Source organism: Seriola lalandi, unplaced genomic scaffold (assembly GCF_002814215.2).
Source record: "Seriola lalandi dorsalis isolate HSWRI2012SDOR001 ecotype SW California unplaced genomic scaffold, Sedor1 jcf7180002054883, whole genome shotgun sequence".
NCBI classification, from domain to species: domain Eukaryota; kingdom Metazoa; phylum Chordata; class Actinopteri; order Carangiformes; family Carangidae; genus Seriola; species Seriola lalandi.
Genome location: NW_019525658.1, coordinates 5438548 through 5461644, shown reverse-complemented (window position 1 = coordinate 5461644; position 23097 = coordinate 5438548). Strand labels below are relative to the sequence as shown.

General features: G+C 43.4%; 2 protein-coding genes across 2 annotated transcripts in view; both read left to right on the top strand.

Annotated features, from left to right (window-relative positions):
- The window catches only part of kat6a (K(lysine) acetyltransferase 6A), a 30968-nt gene extending 20259 nt beyond the window's left edge, over positions 1-10709 (top strand). Inside the window, exons 11-17 of the mRNA XM_087171586.1 lie at positions 678-839; positions 1314-1407; positions 1563-1794; positions 3501-3699; positions 3793-4497; positions 4643-4904; positions 5005-10709. Coding sequence (XP_087027712.1) covers positions 678-839; positions 1314-1407; positions 1563-1794; positions 3501-3699; positions 3793-4497; positions 4643-4904; positions 5005-8396 — 5046 coding nt within the window. The 3' untranslated portion in view covers positions 8397-10709. The remainder of the gene's footprint in view (positions 1-677; positions 840-1313; positions 1408-1562; positions 1795-3500; positions 3700-3792; positions 4498-4642; positions 4905-5004) is intronic.
- A 2942-nt stretch (positions 10710-13651) lies between these two features.
- On the top strand, positions 13652-21647 carry ap3m2 (adaptor related protein complex 3 subunit mu 2). Its single transcript, XM_023397783.2, has 9 exons — positions 13652-13762; positions 15642-15934; positions 16039-16210; positions 16615-16752; positions 16880-16965; positions 17476-17609; positions 17851-18058; positions 18277-18421; positions 19396-21647. Exons 2-9 carry the CDS (start codon positions 15662-15664, stop codon positions 19494-19496), a joined length of 1257 nt encoding a protein of 418 aa, XP_023253551.1. The 5' UTR covers positions 13652-13762; positions 15642-15661; the 3' UTR covers positions 19497-21647.
- Positions 21648-23097: the final 1450 nt, after the last annotated feature.

The following is a 23097-nucleotide window of genomic DNA, read 5'->3' as shown; positions in this document are numbered from 1 at the left end:
AAACCTTTTACTAAATGCTCTCACCTCCTCTCACCACCTGACTCTAGGTGCAATAACTCTTTTACTAAGACCCACTAATTGCTATTTAAGACTATGAGCATCAGTGTGATCACAGGTTAATCATATGCGTGTCACACCGGTGCGTTGCCACCATTTTTATGAATAAACAGAATGGTTATCAGTCATGTCCCTTATAATGTTTAATTGACATCTCTGCTTACTACAGTGAGATATTCTTTCATCAGTGTTATTAATAGAATAATTCATAATTACAGATCCACAGTTGAGCTATTCTTCTGGGTCTTGTAGCGCAGCAGCAGATTTAGTAGATTCGCTGCCTGCAGGCCACGGCCACTGCAGCTCCTGTTTCCCCGCTCTGCAGTCCATCCCCGCTCGGAGGAGAGTAGAGATAACTGGCGAGCTGCCAATGTGAACCTCCCTCCTCTCTCTCTCTACAGCTCTTTGTTTCTCTCCTCTGCCCTCTCTATCTGTCAGGGTCTCAAGAGACTCAGCTGAGATCATTGCTTGACACTAACTTCTAGTCCATTCACTTTTACTTTGCTCCCCAGCTCTCTAACAGCAGCTTAAAGATGTACTTGTGGACTGTTCCTGGGACTGAACATTACTGATACAGATGATGCTGACACTGATGTATTTCTTCACTTTTCCCACAATAGGTCGATGGGAATGTGAGCACAATCTACTGTCAGAACCTGTGTCTGCTGGCCAAACTGTTCCTGGACCACAAGACCCTCTACTATGATGTGGAGCCCTTTCTTTTCTATGTCCTGACCCAGAACGACAGCAAAGGTTGCCACCTCGTCGGCTACTTCTCCAAGGTATGGCCACGATGTTCCCAACATCATCCCTGTGCTGGATCCGTGTTCTCACAGCCTCTGAGCCAGTTTTGTATTTTCAGTGTCCACTCCACTGTGGTTCCTTCATTTTCAAGGCATACATAGCTCTGTAAAATATAATCACCCTGCACAAACTTAACTGAAACAGCTAATTGAACCAAAATGCATTGGCGTCACCCACAGTGACACATTCCTCCAAACATACAAATGCTCACGTTGTCTCTCAGATAAACACTGGGTGCTGTGAGCTTTGTTTCCCTTCTGTGGAGTTTGCATTTGTATGTGCTCCCATTAACATGGTGCCACCTGGCTGCCAAAATACTGCAGTAAGTGAGCGGACGCATTACCATCATCACACAGTTGTACATGTACACGGCTCTGTTATGTGGTTCCATGTGTGATTTTTATTTTTTTTTCTAATGGTGGGATGTGTCTGTGTGTTTCCCTCCTCTCCAGGAGAAGCACTGTCAACAGAAATACAACGTATCGTGCATCATGATTCTTCCACAGTACCAGCGCAAGGGTTACGGACGCTTTCTCATCGACTTCAGTAAGGGCAGCAGCCAAAAACTGGAACTAACTTCCTCTTTTTGACAGACAAGATTAATATATAATAATAATATAATACAAAAGTAGAAATAATGTTGTGTTGTATATCTGTGATGTCTAATATGGTGTTGCTGGTTTATTCTTGCCTCCCTGCAGGCTACTTATTGTCAAAGCGTGAGGGCCAGCCAGGATCTCCAGAGAAGCCTCTGTCGGACCTAGGTCGGCTGTCCTACATGGCCTACTGGCGCAGTGTGGTTCTGGAGTGTCTCCATGAGGTCCGCGACCGGCAGATCACTATACGGCAGCTTAGCAAACTGACAGGGATCTGCCCGCAGGACATCACCACCACGCTGCACAGCCTCAACATGCTGGAGCAGCGAGGAGACAGGTCAGAGACAGGACCCGCACACAATCCGAAACACTCCAAATTATTCATTCCTATAAATCAGTCAAAAGCGCACTCCAGTGGTTCACAGTATATTCCCATGTAAATGGAAGTTCCTCTCATTCTCAGTGAGTTGTACCTGTTGTATTATTTCCATCATTAGCACACTATAATTTACTACACTGCAGTGAAAGGAGGAAGGAGGATCTGGTTGCCAGACAGCACTCAATCACATCATGTTGCAGACTGTTGTAGTGTAACCCAAACGAAACAGAATATGCCACGTTACACACTTGATGTAAACAAAGCTACTCTTTAAAGTGGACTTTAGAGGGATCATTGTTCACACTGTCCCTATGATAATATGTGGGTGCAATCTGATTGCTGCTTGAATTCATTAATTCACCTGAAACCCTGGAAACTTAATAAAATTATTAATTACAATGAAATTAATGAATGAATGAAATTGCTGTATCTCAGCAACCAAAACATCTTTACATCCTGAAGTGGCCCACTGTAACACACTGCAGGCAACGCTGACACACAACTGAGCAATTTGACACTAATCATTTTCCACCCAAATTTCAGCAAGGATAGTTGGATTGAAAGGGAAGAATGATGGGCAGCTGGCTAATTAGTCTAATAAGTGTAATTACCACAGTTTCAGTTAATGTCATTGACTGATTTTCTGTCATTGACTGTATTGACTTATGAGACTGGGTTTTGGGTCACAATGTGAACAAAGATGAGATCAGTTTAGTTTGTTTCTTTATTTATTTGATAGGGACAATGGAATTTAACATAGTTTCAATACAGGGTATGAAATTTAATGAAAGTTTATAGCTATTGCTAATTCTCTACTCCTGTCCCTAGTTGGGTTTTTACATGTGTAATTGAATTAAAACAGTCACAAAAACAACACAAAACAGACAACAAAATTGATAGACCCTACAATTAGTGAAAAATATATAGATCTACAGTCTAAAAAGAGACAACAACAGCACAACTAGCTACAAGTAGTTAAACAAAATTGCCTAGAAAATGGTACAGCCGTGGTTAGTTTTCAGCCAACACCTTTGTACTAGCACCTTTGTTGTGAAGGAATCTGTCTGGAGTGAATTTGATTTTAGTTGGTTATGTGTTCCAGAGTTGACGCCCCCTTATGGCGATTGTCCAAATTTAGATCTTTGATGTGATATTTTACAGTTGTCATTTACCACACTCCTAGTTACTCTGTTACTGTCCTGTCTTTGGATATATCTGGAGAGAGACTGGGGCTATACTCTTGATACATTTATAAACTAATGTGAGGAAGCAAAGATGAATAAAGCTCTCAAAACTAAGTAGATTGTATCTTTTCAGTATGTGACAGTGCAGCCATCGGACAGGCTTTTTGTCCATTATTTTCAATGCCTGATTGTATGAGGATGTGAGGGGTCTGAATGTAGATGGCGACGCTTGAGCCCATACTGTGATACAAAATGAAAAATGTGAAAAAATCGTAGAGCGCATAAATTCTAGTATCTCCATGCACACCAGTAATCATACACACAATACCTCACATGGATGTTACAAGCTAACGTAAACACATGGATGCACACACACATACACTGACACACACACTTATATCTAATGTATCTACACTTGCCTTTAGAGAATCATTCATACAGAGTTGTAATGCTTGTTTCTGTCTGCTGGGTTTTTCTCAGACTCGTTCTGGTGCGACGGGAGAAGCTGGTGACGACCCACATGGCCCGTCTGAAGGCCCGCCCACGGCAGCTGGAGGTCGACCCAGAGTGTCTCCGCTGGACTCCCGTCATTGTAACCAACACCGTGGTCTCTGACGCTGATGGAGATGATGATGATGACGAAGAGGATGAAGAACCAGAGAAAGACAACCACAAGGAGGTAAATGCAATGATTATATGTTTTAAGTGGAGATAACGGATTGATCTTTACTGTAGATTCTTATTGATTTTGATTTATTTTATCTGTGAATAGATTAAACCAAGTCACAAGGTCCCGCCCTTGTCCTGGCACATGCATCAAGGCAAGAAGAGGGATGAAGAGGAGGATGACGATGAGGAGGACGAGGAAGAGGAAAGGAAGGGCTTCTTGGGGTTTCCCATCAGCCAAAGCTCTCCAACTTCCCCTCCCATCCGCTGTCCACTTCCTGTCCAGGAACCACCACGACCCCCACCCCCGACAAATGGAGAACGCAGGCCACGGGGGCGCCCACCCAAAAACTGGCCTTGGGGCAAGGTGAAGGACAGCACGCGGGTGGTACGGCCACCTAAGATCCGCCCCGTGGAGGATGAGGACGATGAAGATGAGGAGAGAGTAGAGGGAGGAAAAACCACAGGCGCTGCCAGCAGCCTCCCCTCTCTTTTCTCTTTGGACAGACAAGCAGAGTCCACACCCTTTCACTCGCTGGACATGGCCCGGCACCCCTCCATAACCCCCACACGGAGAGGGCGGCCCCCGAGGAAAAAGAGAGGCCCCAAGCCCAGAATGACTGAAGGGCCTGGAGAGGGGCTGGCACAGCTTCCTCTGGCTCCCAGGTTAAATGAGCCTCCGCCTGTTAGGAAGGGCTGCTTCAGTGAAAGCAGTGAAGAAGAGGAAGATGACGACGACGAGGATGATGAAGACAGGAGGGCGTGCTCTCCGCCCATCCTCACCAAGCCTGCCATGGGGCTCAAATGCAAGGTAAGAATCAGTGTTCAGATTTATCAATACTGAATGATTTTAAAATCTCAGAATTAAAATTCATTTACGATCCTGTAGGTCTGTAGTTGTCATTTTTAGACTAAATTCAAAGGCACACCTAATTCTTCACCCCGTTTTTACCCAGAAGCCCCTGAGGAAACGCCGCTTTCGCCAGCGTAGCCACCCTCACAGCAGCGTGGTGACAGAGACGATTTCTGAGACCACAGAGGTGTTGGATGAGCCCTTTGTAGACTCAGACTCAGAGAGGCCTATGCCCAGGTTGGAGGAGGAGACGCCCCTGGGCCACCTGCTACGCCGTTACCCTCCAGCCCGCTCTGCTCTGAGGTTGTCAGACCCAGCACCCAAAAGGGGGCGGCACTCCAACCTCTCAGATTCAGAGGAAGATGGTGAGCAGAGCTGAGATGCAGGATTTAGTGATTATTGGTTATTTATGCTCATGTGTGTGTGTGTGTTTTTATCTAACACTTATCTTTTACCTCCTCTCAGAGCTAACGCCTGTGCTGAAGCCTGTGGCTGCTCTGCCAGCAACTCCATCAAAGACCCTCGCAGCCAACCCTGAGGTCCCAGTTAAGAAGAAGAAAGGCTGGCCCAAAGGAAAGAGCCGTAAACCACTGCACTGGAAGAAACGGGGACCTGGTAAACCACCTAGCAGTGGGCTCGGCCAGCGAATGGCTACAGACAGTCAGGCCCAGGGTGGGGATCCTCCACCCCCCAAAATCAAGATGAAGCCTGGCCGCAAGCCCCGCAGCTGGTACCTGCAGCGGGCCCAGGAGGAGGCAGAGAGGCAGGAGCAGGAGAGACAAAGGCTGCTGGAGCAGCAGCTGGACAAAGACCCTCAGCTGCTCCAGAAAGATGATCGTAACAGCAAGCGAGTCTGCAGAACCAACACTGACAGGGACAGCAAACTGAAAGACTCTGACGAAGAAGATGATTATCTCCCGAAGCCTGTTGAACAGAAGGTGCCCAAGAGGCGAGGGAGACCGCCCAAGAACCGCGCTCTGTGCCAGCCACCACAGCCTGCCCCCAAACCACCTCCCACCTCTGAGCCAGAGGAGGAAGAGGAAGAGGATGAGGAGGAGGAAACTGAAAGAGCCTGGGAGGAGGACAAACCCAGCCGTCCACCGTCCCGTCCCCTGCTTTCCCCCTCATCCTCCTCTTGCACCTCAGGGCCACGGGCCCCGCAGTCCCGGCCTCAGGACACAGACATGGGTGATAGGGAAGATGACGATGATGATGATGAGAGGGAGGAAGAGGACTGTGGCAGTATGGGCAGCGGAGGCGGCAGTATCAACAGGAGAACAGCGGTCACGCCAGGTTCAGGAAGCAGGCGCAGCGAAGACCATGATGCAGACGATGAAGGTGACGGACACTTAGAAGACAAGAGCAGCAGCAGCAACAACAGCAGCAAGAAGAGAAAAAGTCAGGACTCTGAAGATGAAGATGACGATGAAGACGAGGAGGAGGAGCCTGCCTCCCGTGCGAGCTCTCCTCCAGTGAAAGAAGAACCCCAAGGCGGAGAGGCTTTTTTAGACATGGAGAACAGCGTGGCCCGGGACTATGTCAGCAAGCAGGAGGAGGAAGAAGAGGAGGAGGAGGAGGCTGAGGAGGAGGTGCAGGAGGCCAAATGTCGGCCCTCCTCTGCCGATGCGCAGCAGGAGGAGAGACGGCGCAGAGAGCAGGAGGAGTCTGCTGCTGCAGCCGCCGCAGTGGAAACTGTTACAGCCATGTCTGTTCCCCCAGAGCCCATGGAGCTCCAGCCTCTGCACCCGGATGACAAGGACGTCACGCTGTTGATGGAACCCCAGCACACACATCCACACTCCCACCCTCACCAGCATTCTGACTTCAAAGAGGAGCTGAGCCACCACCACCCACACCACCCCCATCACCACTCCAATGAGCTGGACCTGGAGACTATGCAGGCCGTTCAGTCCCTGACACAGGGGGAAGCCCAGGATGAAGAGACTGAACCCCAGCCGCACCACGGGGCTTACCAGGACTGTGAGGAGACCCTAGCTGCCTGCCGGACCCTGCAGAGTTACAGCCACACTGGGGAGGCAGAGGAGGAGGCGCTGGCCTTAGTGGAGGAGTGTGGGGCTTCCCAGCACAGCAGCCCCCTCCCCAATCCTCCAGTGCCGCCCCTACCAAGTCAATCGGTGCGCTCGGTCAACAGTCCAGGGTTGCCCTCAGGAATCATGGACACAACGTCAGCAGGGCAGAGGGGAGGGACGCCTGGCCCCCCTGGAGCAGGGGGCAATGGTGGCGGTGCTGGAGCGGGGTACACCCAGATCACACCGGAGCATCCCAGTTCTCTGTCTGCCCCCTCCCAGCAGAACATGGAGACGTCGCCCATGATGGACGTACCATCTGTGTCAGACCACTCGCAGCAGGTGGTGGACAGCGGCTTCAGTGACCTGGGCAGCATAGAGAGCACGACGGAGAACTACGACAACCCCAGCAGCTATGACTCCACCATGGGCGGAGGGGGCAACGGAACAGGGAACGGGGGGAACGGAGGGGGAATGTCAGCTGCTGTAGTTGCAGGAGCTTCCACAGCGTCCTCGTCATCAGCCTCCTCTTCCTCCAGCTCAGCCACCCCGTCCTCCTCACAGTCCAACAGCTGCTCCTTCGTGCCAGCCCCCAGCCTCACATCTTCCACAGGAACCGGAGGGTCCCAGCTAGCGATGGGCAGCTGCAGTCTCATTCAGCAGACAGGACCAGGGCCCAACAGTGGGCCAGGTGCCAGTAATGTAGGCAGCGGTGTGCCCCAGCCCCCGCCGCCCCCACCACCGTCCAACACCCCCAGCTGTGGCATTAAGTCTCCTCAGAGCTGTGGTGTGATTGAAAGACCCCCCAGCACCAACCAGCAGCAGCAACAGCAGCAGTCCCAAAAAAAGGTTCCTCAGCAGCCCCCCCAGCAGCAAGCCCCCAACCCTCAGCCTCCACCCTCAGCACCACCACCGCCACCGCAGCAGCAACAGCAAGCCCTGTCCCAGTGTAGCATGGGCAATGGTTTTGCCTCCACACCCATGATCATGGAGATCCCAGAGAGTGGAGGTGGAGGAGGGGGCCGGACCATCTATGAGCGCATGGGTCAGGATTTTGGCACAGGGGGCTACCCCCAGCCCTCTGCCACATTCAGCCTGGCCAAACTCCAACAGCTCACCAACACCATCATGGACCCACATGCCATGCCCTACTCTCACTCAGCCTCTGTCACCTCCTATGCCACCAGTGTCTCTCTCTCCAATCCCGGGCTGGCCCCCTCACCCCACGCTCCCCTCCCTCAGGGCCAGCCCACTATGACCCCACCTCCTAACCTGAGCTCTGGCTCCATGAACCTAGGATCCCTGCAGCTGCAGTGCAACATGCCCACCACCAACATTGGCCTGGGACCCCCGCCGCACACACAGAGGCTCCAGGGCCAGATGGCGACAGTCAAAGGCCATATCTCCATCCGGTCCAAAGCCACTCAGCAGCTGGCCCCGGCCCCACACCAGCAGCAGCTCTACGGCCGCAGCTCAGGGGCCGTGACCATGCAGGGTGCACCGCGCACCCTGGCCGTGCAGCGCGGTATGATGCCAAACCTCATGCCCACGCCGGCACCGTACAATTCCATGAACATGACGCCCCTCAATGCCATGTCAGCCGGCTACCGAATGCCCCAGCCCATGATGAACAGCGGTTACCACGGCAATCCCCCTTACATGAATCAGCCAGCTCAGTACCCCATGCAGATGCAGATGGGCATGATGGGAGGGCAGGGTTACCCACAGCAGCCTATGCAGCCCAATCACCACGGCAACATGATGTACACCGGCCCCTCCCATCACAGCTATGCCGGTGTCCCAAAACAGTCGCCGTACATGAGCAGATGAGCAGCCGAGAACTGAGCAAGGAGACATGAGGCTAGAGCTGATACTCGCTGTACTCTAAATGTCCATTACCCCTGTTCACCCTCTCAGTGCCTCGGCCGGCACCAGGGAGTGTAGGTGATGGAGACAGAGAGGGTCTTTGGGGTTCCTGTTTTTCTAGTTGTCATTTTGTCCCTTTTTATTTGGGCTCGTGTCCCCTCTCCTCCCAGCTGGCTGTGTATGGGAGCAAGTTGGTAGGATTCAGGGTGGGGGCTGTGTATATGGACCATGGTGCTTCAGGCCAGGCCTACACAGTCCTCCAATGTGGTTTCACACAGACCCAGCAGGAGTCTCCTCCTCCTCATTTGCAGGAGGAGAGAAGGGGAGGACAAGAACAACGAGAAAGATACACAAGAGAAAGACAGTACAGGAGTACCTTGCTTTGTCAGACTGCAAATGAAAACTGAATATATTCAACCATGCACACAATCTTTTAATTGATATAGGAAGCCTTACCTTGAAAAAAGAGACAGTGAAACATATTAGGCGGACTCTTGTTTTGTTTTGTTACATAATGTTGAATCTTATTTTTGTTGTTGTTGTTTTTGTTGATTGTTTTTTGAAATACTTGTGTGCAGTCCGACCTCTTATATGCTTTGGTCTTTATATGTGTGGCATTCTGAAAAAGTGATACACCCTCTTGCTCTCTCAGAAATACCCAAACATCTCTGTGGTCACTTGGTCAGACAGCTTTTCAACTGGTTCCAGAAAAGCATAGGAGCGGGGCCTCCGGTGTTTGAGGTGTCGAGCTGTTTCCAGAGTCTCTGTCTTCCCAGATGGACGGTGTCGTACCAAAAACACAGCAAAGACACAGAAGAGACGAGCGCATTACTGTCTATTATATGTCCATAAATGAAACAAGTAGCGTTATTTTCCAGTTTGCCGCCTCTCTGACACGTTTAGATGTAAATATTCTGGTACTTCCCAATATCCAGCGTGCACACACGAACACACAAACACACACACTGGCTAGCTTTTGCCAATAGGTGGCTGGCTCAGGAAACATTCAGCTGTTCCACACTCCACTGACAGACGGTGTACAATGTCAGCCTTTTTTAGCAGTTTAGGGAATGCAGAACAAATGGTGGGATTTCCATTTAACTGCCTCAAAGAAAGTCAGTTAACTATAGCTGACTTCCCCTCCTTAAGTGTTAGTGACCCAAAGAGGTCAAGGAGTCTGCTTTTGAATGGTGTATTCTGTTAAAACTGTTTTGTTTTGGTTTTTTTTCTTTTTTCTTTTTGTTTCTGCAAAACTCTGCACTCCCATTGGCTGGAAATATGGCAGTAGACGGTTAGCCTTTGTAAAAGGTGTGCCTGAATGCCTGATCTAGCGCATGGTTTGGCCCTCACGTAGAGGCACACTCATATGAAAGCAGGGTCGGAAGTGAGTAAGTGTTTGAGGTCCTGTTGGCTATGGCGTTCAACTGGCAGGGGTTAAACGGTTGACCTTGTTGCTCCATGTACCAGTATTCAAAGTCAAAAGAGGAGTTTTCATTTTCTTACAGACCTGACAGTGCATACTTTGTGTGTATTGTTCCGTTCTGTACTTATGTTTTGTTTTGTTTCTTTCTGAATTTTATCAGACTGGGCAGCTTTCTTTTTGACACAAGCTGACTCTTTTTGACTTTAGAAAACCTATTGTAGAGAAAATGTTTTTTCTATAATATAAAAGGAAATTCTGACATTGATATTGGTACTGTCATTTTTTTCACTTCTGTTTCAGGAAAAAAAAACAATACATATTTTTTAGCTCGCCTCTTGGGTAATAATTACTAAGAAATTCAAAATTTAAAAAAATTACCACTCACTTTTAGTGACTTTAAGATGCCTTTAACCTCTCCATTCCATCTCATCTCTAGAGTTTTTCTATCTTTGTGTAGTATATTAATGCTATTTTAAACAAAAGGACTACAAATATTTAAAGGTCACTTGGCATTCTTTTCTTTTTTTTACTTCTTGTGTGTGTATAGGATGACTTCCTTACATTTAAGAGGCATGTAAAAATGAGCTCAGTATATTTCTGTCTGTTTATATCGCTTCCCTTTTTGTATCCTTTGTAATTGTACATGTTGCGTTGTATGCTAAGAGATGGCGCAAAATAAAGAGAGGAGTGACAGCTGGGCACACAGTGAAGGTTGATTTGCGCCCAGCAGCCTCAACTCTCTACTCTGTCCCTGTATGTATTTCCATTTATTCGTTTTTTTTTCTTTCTTAGCAAGTACTTTCAAAGAACTCTGTACATTTTAACATAAAATGAAAATAAATTATGTTGAGCCATTCATGTTTCCCTTGAGCTTTTTATATATTCATCTGATTCAGTTCGTTTGAATTGTTGTTGTCACAGATAATCCAAATCTCTTCTATAAACCTACAAATTTGAATTTGGAATAGTCCCATATTTTACCCTTTTACAGTGTTTTGTTTAAAGTGTTGATCCATAAGAAGATGTTTGTGTTTTTAAGAACCAAAAACCATCTCAGTGTAGTTTTACATCTCCTTTCTCAGGCTTCTCTCTGGAGCTCTAGAAACAACAGGTCAGTGAGCAAATCAGATGAGAGGAAGCTCTGAGCCTCTCTTCTGATTGGCTCACTGTTTTCTGAGTGATCGAATAAAAATATAGCAGATTTCAGGTAAACACTCACAGAAACCAAATCCTACAAGGTTGGATGGTGGTTTATAATCAAAAAGGAACATGGAAATCTACCTTTATACAATATGGGAACTTCACCAGACATGACAGTGATGGTAAATCTCTGCAAAAAACTGCTAAAACTTTTCCAACTTAGAAATGAAATAGTGAAATAATAAGACTGAGAAAATTCTTTTTCTCTTTAAATACTCTTTTCCACATTCTTGTTCCAGTTGAAATTTTTGTAGGTAGTCAGAATTCATATGAAAAATGCTTTGTTCTAAATCATGCAATAGTGACATGGCTTCTACCTGAGCTCTGGTTATGGCAGGGATTAGGGTGTTTATTTTCATATATGATTTTCATTTCATGTAGCAAATAGATGAAAAGAGAGACCAGCTTTCGATTTAAGAAATTTAAAACTAAGTTTCTTAAAACTTCACACTACTGGGAATTAAGTGATCATTTTTACCTCATAGTAGTAAGCCAATACTGATGATGGACTCCTGGCATTAGTTCAGTCACTTATGGAATTGCTTTGACCACTTGTGGCCACTAGATGTCCCTGTAAAACACAAACATGTCATATCAAAAAGCCTTGATGTGAAAACATCATCTCCTCACCCACTTCTATCTTCAACAAATTTCACATACATAGATTATAAATCTTTTATTTATATTATAATGAATAAGTTATATTCCTCTGAATTTTCCTGAGTGGTGAATGACAAAGTAATACATGTAAGTCTAACCCCACAGGAATCACATTTGTCAGACCCACATAATGTAAACCTCAGAACATGTTTGGTTTCCAAACGTAGCATAATCACCAGTCAGTGGCTTACACTGACATATTACAGTTTTTGTTTATAATAACTTTTAGTACTGCTGAATAAGAGAGATACCTGCAAGCGTAATATCAGTGAAAACATGTAATATTATAATTGTGCTGCTGCTTTTATCTTTGTCCACAGAGAATGAGGATTTGCAGGGGGTGAGTGCTGACTGCTTGAGTGCATGTAGAAATGAAATCTTTGTTTCATTCTTTGTTTTCACAATCACCACCAGTCAGCAGAGATTCAGCTTGTTCCTTATGATCATAACAGATGGATAAATTATCTCTGATGTCTTCAATACAATATAGCGCTGAGTCATAACAGAAGTTATCTCAGCTCTTAATGATAATAATAATAATAAGAAGAAACTTTATTTGTATAGCATCTTTCATACAAGAAATGCAGCTCAAAGTGCTACAACAAAGAAATGACTTACTTCACATGAAAAAGACATAAAATAAACAAAAAAATCTTTAAAAAAAAAATTTGATGTATGGAAAATAATATGAATGAGATGGAAAATAAAACCCACCAATGATAAGATGATAATAATAATGATGAAATAAATTGAATGATAATGACATTAAAAAAAAAAAAAAGACATAGATAAGATTAAAGAAAAAAAATACGTAGAATGCATAAAATAATTAATAAACTTTATTAAACTTATTTTTTCATCTGAGTGTAGTCTCCTCTGTTAAACGGCACTTAGGCTCTAAGACAAACAGCACTACTATGAGGTTTTGATTGACGATTTTGTGTGTACAATTCCTCATGTGTTCATTGTTTGCATGTGTGTGTAAACTTTGTCTTCAGGGTGTGGGCTGCACCTGTAAAGTAAGTAGAACTGAATATGACTGTGAACTCTCAGACATGAATACAATTTATTCACTGTGCACCTAGTTCTCATTCCTCCATGTACTCTGTGCAGCGTTTCTACTAGTTAATGCTGCTTTGCTGCTTTTGAATCATATCAGGTGAGACATGATCAAAGGTTATAACACAACAGATTGTGGTAAAGAGGATAAAAGTGTTAAATGTCAGTTTTCCATTTGGAATGTGTTCCCATAAATAGTAGATTCAATATATTCCACATAGGGCACTTAAATAACAGTGGTGTGTACATTACTGTATATTTGAAATATTATAACTTTGTTTCAACAGGGAAACGGTTTAGAAGGTTAATAGGGTCCTGTGTATCTCACATTTATGCACTGTGTATTTATTTGTCATCTCGATGACATGAATTGATCTTGATCTTTCATTTTATTATGCATAAATAAGTATCACCCAGTCATCAGCATTCTCTTTATGGATGTCAGAATTGATTCTGTCCAATTTTCATCTCTTCATTTACAATTTCACTTTGTGTTGTGGTAAAATACAAAAGTATTTTTTCTATTTGCATAACAGAATAATAAATATAATGAAGTGTATGTTGCAGGCTGACTGAAAAAGCATCTTAGACTCTAAACTCTGCAGTATTCCCTCGTGCACCTGTCTCTGTTAAATTGAATGGAGAGAGACTCCACAAGATGAAATCTGATACTGAAACAAAATGTCAGACCAGCTCCATCTTGGAACCAATCAGCGGGTAGCTTTACTGGTATTTACTGTAGCTTTTCCTCCACGGTCCAATCACAGCCAAGTCACAAGTCTTCAGCTTCCGTATTATTGACCAATGATCCTATTAAGTAGGTGGGGTTTTAGAGTCTACTCGGCTTCTGATTGGTTCGCTGTATTCCGCTATGCTTCACGCATCAGGATCTGCTCCACCAAACGGGAAGCAACGACGGCAGCTTGATCTTTCATTGGGAAGAAAAGAAGGTGAAAGGCGAGACGAAAACATTAAGAAATTGTCTTCGGTAAGTCGGGTTACAATTTATGAATGGCTTGAGCAGTAAATGGTAAATTTTCAGCCAGAGCAGCGTGGTTATTTTGATGTATTTCTATCCTCTGTACCGGGTGACGGAGCTTTTCCTCTGTCATGAGACTGAAGCAGGAGGAGGGACTGATGTAGCATCTTGTGTGGAGATGGAGGCCTTCAACCACTGTGCGACAGACAACTAATTACAGTTAAATGTCATAACGGTTATAATTACATGTGGCTGCACTTTGTTCAGGTTTTTGTAGCGTCGAGTTATATCCAGTCTGAACTTGATATCTTTGTCGCATATTTAATGAATATTCCGGTGTCATATTTCCTCAGCCACCATCAGTTTACTTACGAACACGTAATACTATTGAATTAAATAAAACCCTGTTCACTTGGCTGTTGCCCTTTTTGCCTGAGAGAGCGGTGAAAAAAACTCCACTTACAGAATTACAAATTTATTGTTGACACTTTTAAATTGACCCATTACACTTCAATTATAGGAGTTAGTGAGCCATTCATTCGTGCGGTGCTGTGAAGAAAGTTTGTGTACTCTGTGAGTTTAGCTAATAAAGTTACAATGTAAATTTTATATATATATATATATATATATATATATATATGGCTGTCTATTAGTAGCTAGTAGTAGTATGGAATACGGACTCCGCTTATGGATCAGAAAATGTGAAAACATGATTTGTTATTCAACACATTAAAAAACAAGAGTGTACTGATCTTGTGTTACATTGTGTAGTTACATTGACACACAGACCAACAGTATTCTCTGCTGCTGAAGGAAGCACATTGTATGACCAGTGTCTGTGCTTTGTCCAGAGCATAAAACTTGCTGAAATGTGTCATGTGAGAGGAGGAAGGGCTGTCTTTTCAGTTGTTTTTCTTACTTCCCTTCTTCTTTCTTTCTTTTTTATTGTTCCTGTTCAAAGACTTTATTATTTTAATGTTCAATCTCACTGAAATGACTAAATAACTCTATAACTCCATACAAATCTTTTGCATATATGTAATAAAATACCTAAGCATAAGTTAAATTCTTTATATGTGATACTGTAATCCTTTCAACACATTGTGTTAAAGAAGGTTACAGTCAAGTCAAGTCAAGTCCATTTTTATAGCCCAAATCACAGCAGAAGTTGTCTCATGGCACTTTTCAAACAGAGCAGGTCTAGACCGTACATACAGACATTGATTACAGAGACCATGAGAGACCCACCATGAGCAAGCACTTGGCAACAGGTGGCAAGAAAAAGCTTCCTTTTAAGCAGCAGAAACCTCGAGCAGAGCCAGACTCAGAGTGGGCAGAGAGAGAGAGAGACATGATAATACTGACAGTGACAATGGTGATGATAATAGTGACAGTAACAGCAACAGTAATAATAATGACGATGATTATAATAGAAATAATAATTATAATAATTGTAGCAGCAGGTCATATAATAGGCAATTTGTCATTTCAACATGACTCAATATTTTGTATTATGTGGACTTTATAATATTGCATCACTCATTGAATACAATAAGTATAAACCAGTGACCTTTATTTATGTGTCGCATTATTCTTAGAGTTCACTGAAACTGCTCAACCTGGGGCGTCGTGTGGCGTGGTGGTCTGGGCGGGCGCCCCGTGTGTAGAGGCTGCGGTCCTCGCTGCAGTTGGCCCCGGTTCGGGTCCCGCGTCGGACGGCCTTTCGCTGCGTGTCGTTCCCCCTCTCTGCCTCCCCGTTTCCTGTCTCTCTCCACTATGCTATCAAATAAAGGCATAAAAAGCCCAAAAAAATATACTTAAAAAAAAAAAGAAACTGCTCAACCTTTTCCTATTTTAAATGCTTTGGTTTTCTCTTTTATATCATTAGCCTCTCAGCCTCCAGCCAAAATGATCCACAGCCTGTTCCTAGTAAACGCCTCAGGGGATATTTTCCTGGAGAAGCACTGGAAGAGCGTGGTCAGCCGTTCAGTGTGCGACTACTTCTTTGAGGCGCAGGAGCGTGCCACTGAGCCGGAGAACGTCCCACCAGTGATCCCCACACCGCACCACTACCTTATCAGTGTGCTCAGGCATCGCATCTACTTTGTGGCAGTCATCCAGAGCGAGGTGCCGCCGCTCTTCGTCATTGAGTTTCTGCACAGAGTTGTCGACACATTCCAGGTTCTTGCTCACTTGTTTTTTTGTTTTCAATCCACTGATAGTTTAGTTAATGACTGATATCTGACTTTAAATACCGATATCCTAACTGTTTTCTGTGATCTCAGGACTATTTCGGAGTGTGTACAGAAGCTGCCATCAAGGACAATGTGGTAGTGGTCTATGAACTACTGGAGGAGATGCTGGACAATGGCTTTCCACTGGCCACAGAGTCGAACATCCTCAAAGAACTCATTAAGCCCCCCACCATCCTCCGCACAATGGTCAACACCATCACAGGTACAATCCATTTACATGTTAACCACAGTCCGTAGCAAAATGAGTCAGACACTCCCAATGTTTAGATCAAAATGCAGATGTGAGATACAACGTGTTGGCATGTCGGTTTGTGGTGAACATACGCTCACCCACCTGATACCTGCCACGCCCTCAGTTATGCAGAACTTCAAGCCTTAATAAAAATTTAAACGAGTGAGTTATATAAGGAACTACAGTTTTTGGCACTTCCCATGTTAACTTCTTTTTTCAGCCCCAGAGGTTGCCGCTTGGAAAAAACTTTTACTTGAATGGGAGAGTTTTGGACCCCACTGTACATCATTATTAACCTGAAGAGTCTGTGTCAGTCATCATTATATTGTTATAAAAGAATATAACATGAGATTTCTGTGAACACTGTTTTCCAGGCAGCACCAACGTGGGTGAACAGCTCCCCACAGGCCAGCTGTCAGTGGTGCCATGGCGACGCACCGGGGTGAAATACACCAACAACGAAGCTTATTTTGATGTGGTGGAGGAGATCGATGCTATCATTGATAAATCAGGTATGGCTCTGCACTTATTACATAGACATACATCTTACTCCACAAATAACAATGTCGACCTTTAGAATGAGTTTTAGTCAAGTCCTTGTCTGTAAAGCAATGTTATACTTTGTTGTTTTCTCCTCAGGCTCCACCATTACGGCAGAAATCCAGGGAGTTATTGATGCCTGTGTAAAACTGACAGGAATGCCTGACCTCACCCTATCGTTTATGGTGACTTCACAACTCTTTTTTAAACCTCTTGTGGATTCAACAAGTTAGCTCTTAGTGGATTTACACTATCAGACCAATATAGAAAGAAGTAAATACATGAGTATATAACACAGAGTTCAGCTGTCACAGAGACCAGCTGGTGCTCTGCCTCAGCTTAGTCCCTGCATCTGTGAATTATTAAAGAAAGTGCTTCAGGTTTATGAGAACTGAGAAATGCAAAACATTGAGTTCAACAGCAGAAGCCATGTCTTTGGAGCCCACATAAATGTTATACATATATATGTATATATATATATATATATATATATATATATATATATATATATAAAAGACCTGATTAAAATGCTTTTCACCCTCAGCTCATATATCACTATGTATCACTTGAAGTATATTTGAAAACAATATTTTTTTTCTATCAAGTTGTTGTTAAAGCCAAAATGACTTAAACAGCTACAGGTAAACATATTTTGTTTTACTTGCCACCCAATGATATCGGTCTCCTTCTCCCAGAATCCTCGGCTGCTGGACGATGTCAGTTTCCACCCGTGTGTTCGGTTCAAGCGCTGGGAAGCCGAGCGGATCCTCTCCTTCATTCCCCCTGATGGAAACTTCCGGTTGCTCTCCTACCACGTCAGCTCTCAGAAGTCAGTGTTTTGTCTTTTTATGACACATTATCGCAAAGACACATAAAACTGAAACACCCCTCTAACTAATTCAGCATGTTATCCATGTGTTATTTATCTAATAGTTGCCAATATACTGTTCTGTATGAAGGATTTTCTGTCAAGTGGTGCACTCACATTAGAAGACAACCATCAAAACATATTTTTCCACTGGCTCATGTGACTCTGGCACCTGTTGTTTGTTGGCCTGCTTCTTCTTTAGCCTGGTGGCGATCCCAGTTTACGTCAAGCACAACATCACCTTCCGTGAGGGAAGCTCCCAGGGACGTTTTGACTTGACCCTTGGCCCCAAACAGACCATGGGCAAGGCTGTGGAGTCGGTGTTAGTGAGCAGCCAGCTGCCCCGGGGAGTCCTCAACGCCAACCTCAACCCCTCCCAGGGAACATACACCTTTGACCCAGTCACAAAGGTACTTGTAAAATTGTGTCCAAGGCTGTTAATACACCTAAAGTAGGGGAATGTACATGTACATATAACGTGGCTGGAGGCCAGGTCTCAAAGTCTCAAAAAGTCTTAAATTACACCAAAAACAAAGATGCCACTATTTGCTTTCATTCTTCGTTATCGTTGTGTAGGAAAAGGAGTGACTTCATCTTACTTCATCTTGATATCTTTTGTTTTGTCCAGTTGTTGACATGGGATGTTGGTAAGATCAACCCACAGAAGCTTCCCAGTCTGAAAGGTACCATGAGCCTGCAGGCGGGGGCCTCCAAACCTGACGAGAACCCCACCATCAACATCCAATTCAAGATCCAACAGATGGCCATCTCAGGTAAACACGCACACACACCATCTTAACAGCCTATCCACATACAGTCGTGATTGTGTCTCTGTATGAATTTTGTAGGAATAGTTTTTCATTGTTTTTTCATTTGATTCTCCGTCAAAGTTAAACAGCACCTTATTTACCTTCCTGCTAAACTCTCACACATTCTGTCATTAACTAATGAATGTCATTATTTTTCACTGCTTTTACTCTCAGTAACATTGAGAACAATTAGATTTCACTAACACAAGAGGTTTTCGTCACATATCCTGCTCAGCTGATAAGCACCTGACTGTCCCATTCTCTGAACACAGTGACATAATGGCCACTAGATGGTGCCAAATGCAGTAAATACACCCCATCCTCTCTGACACATGATATCAGAGAGTACTCTGTAAGCAGGTTTTAAGATATTTTCTAGTTTTGGAAAGCCCAGAATCCTCTAGGACAAAATATTACATCTGCTACATGACAGCCTCTCTCTCAAATTGTAAATGTATTTCCTAATCCAGGTAGCATGAAATTATGTATTGTAAAAGCTGAAATGTTGGTTCACTTTATACAAATTGAGCACAAACATATATCATCCCCTGCTACCATCTTTGTTACATAAAAGAGGCGAAACTTGGGAACCTTTTTTTCATCTAGGTAGTTAAAAGAGTCTTTAATGATTCTGGAAGTGTCTTCAGAACAGCTGTAAGAGTTAAGCGACCATCTGGGTTTTTCAAGTTTCACCAGGCATATACCTGTTGAGAAAATCAGATGCTTTGTGCTGACAGGAATGTAATGGTAACATATGAGAGGCACGAACTGGGGCTAAGTTGTGATCAGAGCTGAGAAATCTCTCTGGAAGATCCATAAATTCGTCAGCATGCTCACTCTGAGCCACCCAACATCCTCAAACATTCATGCTGGACAGTTATGATGGTTGATCATTTTTAGAGTATTGATAAATTAATGGTAACTGTGTCCTCCAACAGGGCTAAAGGTGAACCGACTGGACATGTATGGTGAGAAGTATAAACCTTTCAAAGGCATCAAGTACATGACAAAGGCTGGCAAGTTCCAGGTCCGGACATAAAGACTACTGTTTCTCTGACTACTGGACCAAACCACAATGAGACTGAAGGGTGATGTGATGGGGGAAGGGGAGTTGGTACATTCCCTATGTATATGCATTTCAGGATTTACCTACACAAACTGGAGGCTCCTTGTAGCAGTTGAAAATGGACCATTTCTCTGTTGAGTTAAAAGCATCAAACGTCCAGTCGACAGGTTACAGCTTTGAGTGAATCTGCAGAGTTTGAACCAATAAATCATTTCCATCTCTACCCAACCTGAACCAAGTTATATTACTCCTGATTTAACACCATTTTCACTGATAATTTTAATCCTGAGCCCAAATCAAACCCAAGCAGTTTGCTAGTTTATGTCAATTCAGGCTCCATCAAGTTCAGACATAAAGTTCAAGCTCTAACAAACAAATAAACAACAGGCCACAATCTGATGCTGTACTGTTTCAGTACTGTATGACGTTACATCCAAACTACTACATTTTGGTTTTAAAACGCATCATTTTTGCTACATTTACGCCTGATGTCCACACTACTCTGGAGTTTTTGAAAATACAAAAATGGAGACTTTTGGAAACACTTTGCATTGTAGTGTAGACGGATAGAAACGGAGACCTTTGGAAACGGTGACGAAGACACCCATGGTTGCTCCCTGTTTGGGTCTCAATGGTTACAACTACCAGTGGTAAATGCACCATGGATAGCACATTACAAGCATCACTGACCTTGTTGTCTTTGCTAGCAGCGGTTGTGCAGTTAAATTCTGCATTTTATAATGCTACAACTGTCTTTGCTGTTCCTCGTTCATAGTATTTTCTGCAACTGCGCAACTGCAGAGTAGACGATCTGCTTCCTGTTTACACCGGCACGTGCATGCCCGGTGTGCGTGAATGGTCATGAGATATGTGTTGTCAGGTGTGATAGCATGGAGATTATTTCTGATACGGAGCTAAAACGGTCGTCTGGATGGAGATCATATTCATTTAAAAAGCCGTTTTAAAACAAAAATGTAGTAGTGTGGACGTAGCCTCAGCTTTAAAAGTGATCTGTCCTCCTTTTTTCCACAAAGTATTTCATTGTCTGTCATGTTTGTCTGGATAAAGTTGTGTCTGACTATTATTAAATAGAATGTTAAATAAATTGCCCCCTTTTTTTGTTGTAAATCTTATAGGACAGAACTGCTTTAATGATAATCTGTGTTCCAAAGGCTCCCCATCGTGAACTCCTAGTGAAAATGAAATATAATTCTCATACTCCCGTCTACTTCTTTCTCCAGCATTCATCTTTTTACTGTTTGTTCTGTTCTTGTGCTCCTGGTATCCTTGTTGCAATAATTCGATGATTTATGTCGGCAGCACTGGAGTCAACACACTGATGTATGAGAATATGATACTGGAACCGTCCTCAATCACGCACTTTCACATCTGCTGGTACAAACATTTCATTTTAATGCAAGCGAGATGGATGTAGAGTGACTGAAGCCGTTCAAGCTATTTATTACCATGACGATTTCATATACATACATGTTCGCATGTTTTATTCAACTTAAATTATTATTTATTAAACAAACCAAAGGATTTGTTTAAGTAATATTTTGTGTTCAATGCTTCCCATTCCTGCATTCTGTCATTAAATCCATTAAAGCTTTAACCCTACAGAAGCTTGTTATTTAATATTAATATCATATCATGGCCGAACAGGATGGGTTTCAACATATAGAAACATGAAAATGATTTTTGACCCTGTCAATTTGACGCTGAGATCCAAATTATCCAAGAATTTTCTCAGTGCATCACAACACTTACAGTCAGAGAAACTGTACAACATGTAACTTGTGAATATCACCATGCCAACTGGGCTGATCTGGTTAAACCAGTACGAGAGTTGGTGTGATATGTACATGCCTCTGGGTCTTGACATCATATTCACACCTCTTATTTCACAGGCATAGAGGTGCATGGTTGCAAACACAGTGTGGTGTGAACAGCTCAAAATGAAAAGAATATATGAAACTATGTACCCGGTAACTCAGAAGTAATGTTGAAGGTTTGCATTTTGTGTTTATGGACTTTTGTTTGTGTGTTTGTTAAAACAGCCTCCAATGGAGTGTTATACTGGTGTAAAAATAAAGATTTGATGTGTTATAGCACTGATTATAATTTGTTTGTGTTTCCTGTTAAAGGATCCTTTGGAAATTATTACTTCTGTTAATTTCAATGTTTAAATAGATGTTGAAGATACATTTTTGATTCATTATAGCTTTTAATTTTTATTTTGTAGTGTTTTTACACATAGGTGAATGTATTCATGTGTATATCTTGATATGTCATTTATTAGTACTTTATTACATGGAGTGATGGTGAGATGCTTCACTGCAGATGAAACAAATATTCTCATGTCAAAGAACCACAAACAGATGCACAGTAGGATACAAGCATCGGTTAGGTGACGTTGTGGTCACCTCCATCTGAAAATATTGATTTTACACAGCATTATAAAACAGTCCATGTTGTGAGTGAAACCACAGAAGTTGTTTCTATTTCACTCTGGCTCTTTTGACTTTATATGCAGCAAACTTCAGAAGGTGCAGTTCTAAGCTGAACTAGCAGCAAATGTTATTATGCATAGACTCCTGGGAGTTCCTGCATCCAATTGTATTTACCAGTATAACTTCCAAAGCTGCTAATATGCAGGAATTTTGGAGAAAAAGCTGATGATTGACAAGATATTGTTATGTGCCAACTTGGAAGGCGGACTGCTTATGAATATTCTGATACCAAATTATGTCATCCACTTCAGCTTTTCCAAGAAACTCACACACCATTATATGAATATTAAATAATCTATGTTGTAATTAAGCAGATGTAGCTATTATGGAGTGTGCACAGCCAACCTTTTGTTAGATAGAGTAATTATTAAGTTTTATATCTTACATCACCACCAGCTGAGGATGGTCTGGATCTTGAGACTGATGTTCAGCAGCTGAGACACCTAAACTCTGTCAGCTGGGGCCGCTGCTGCTCATGTGAACAGAACAAGCCAAATATGTCCAGGAGGGTGATAGAAGGGCTTCAGACCTTAAAAAGTCCTGATCCTCAGCCCCTTAATGACGTCACAACATCTGGTTTAAAACCCACTCATGACATCAGCCTACTTAAGCCCCACTCTTTGGCATCAGAGCTACCAATTAAAATGCCATTATGCAGTCATTAAAAAACATTTCAGATCATCTAGTGAGCTGAGGCACCACTTCAACTTCAGATCATGAGGGCTAGTTTTAACCCCTTCATCCTCACTGTGTGACGTCACCTCTCCCCCTTTGCTCCGGGTGGCAGGACTCCACTCCATAATTTACTGATGACTTTAACCCTTCACTAGGTTTTCCTCTCTCTTTCTCTCTCTCTCTCTCTCGTTTTCACCTCCTGCACCATCGACCAGACACAGCAGCTTTAAGACAGAGTTATGTCATTGGGTCATTAAGCTAAAACTTTTTCCTCACACTCCTGTTTTGTGCACGACTATCTTTTAAGTGGAATAGTCTTCAAGTAAAGTTTTTTTTTTATAATTATTATTATGCTGTCTAAGGACTTTTATTAGATTTTTATATTT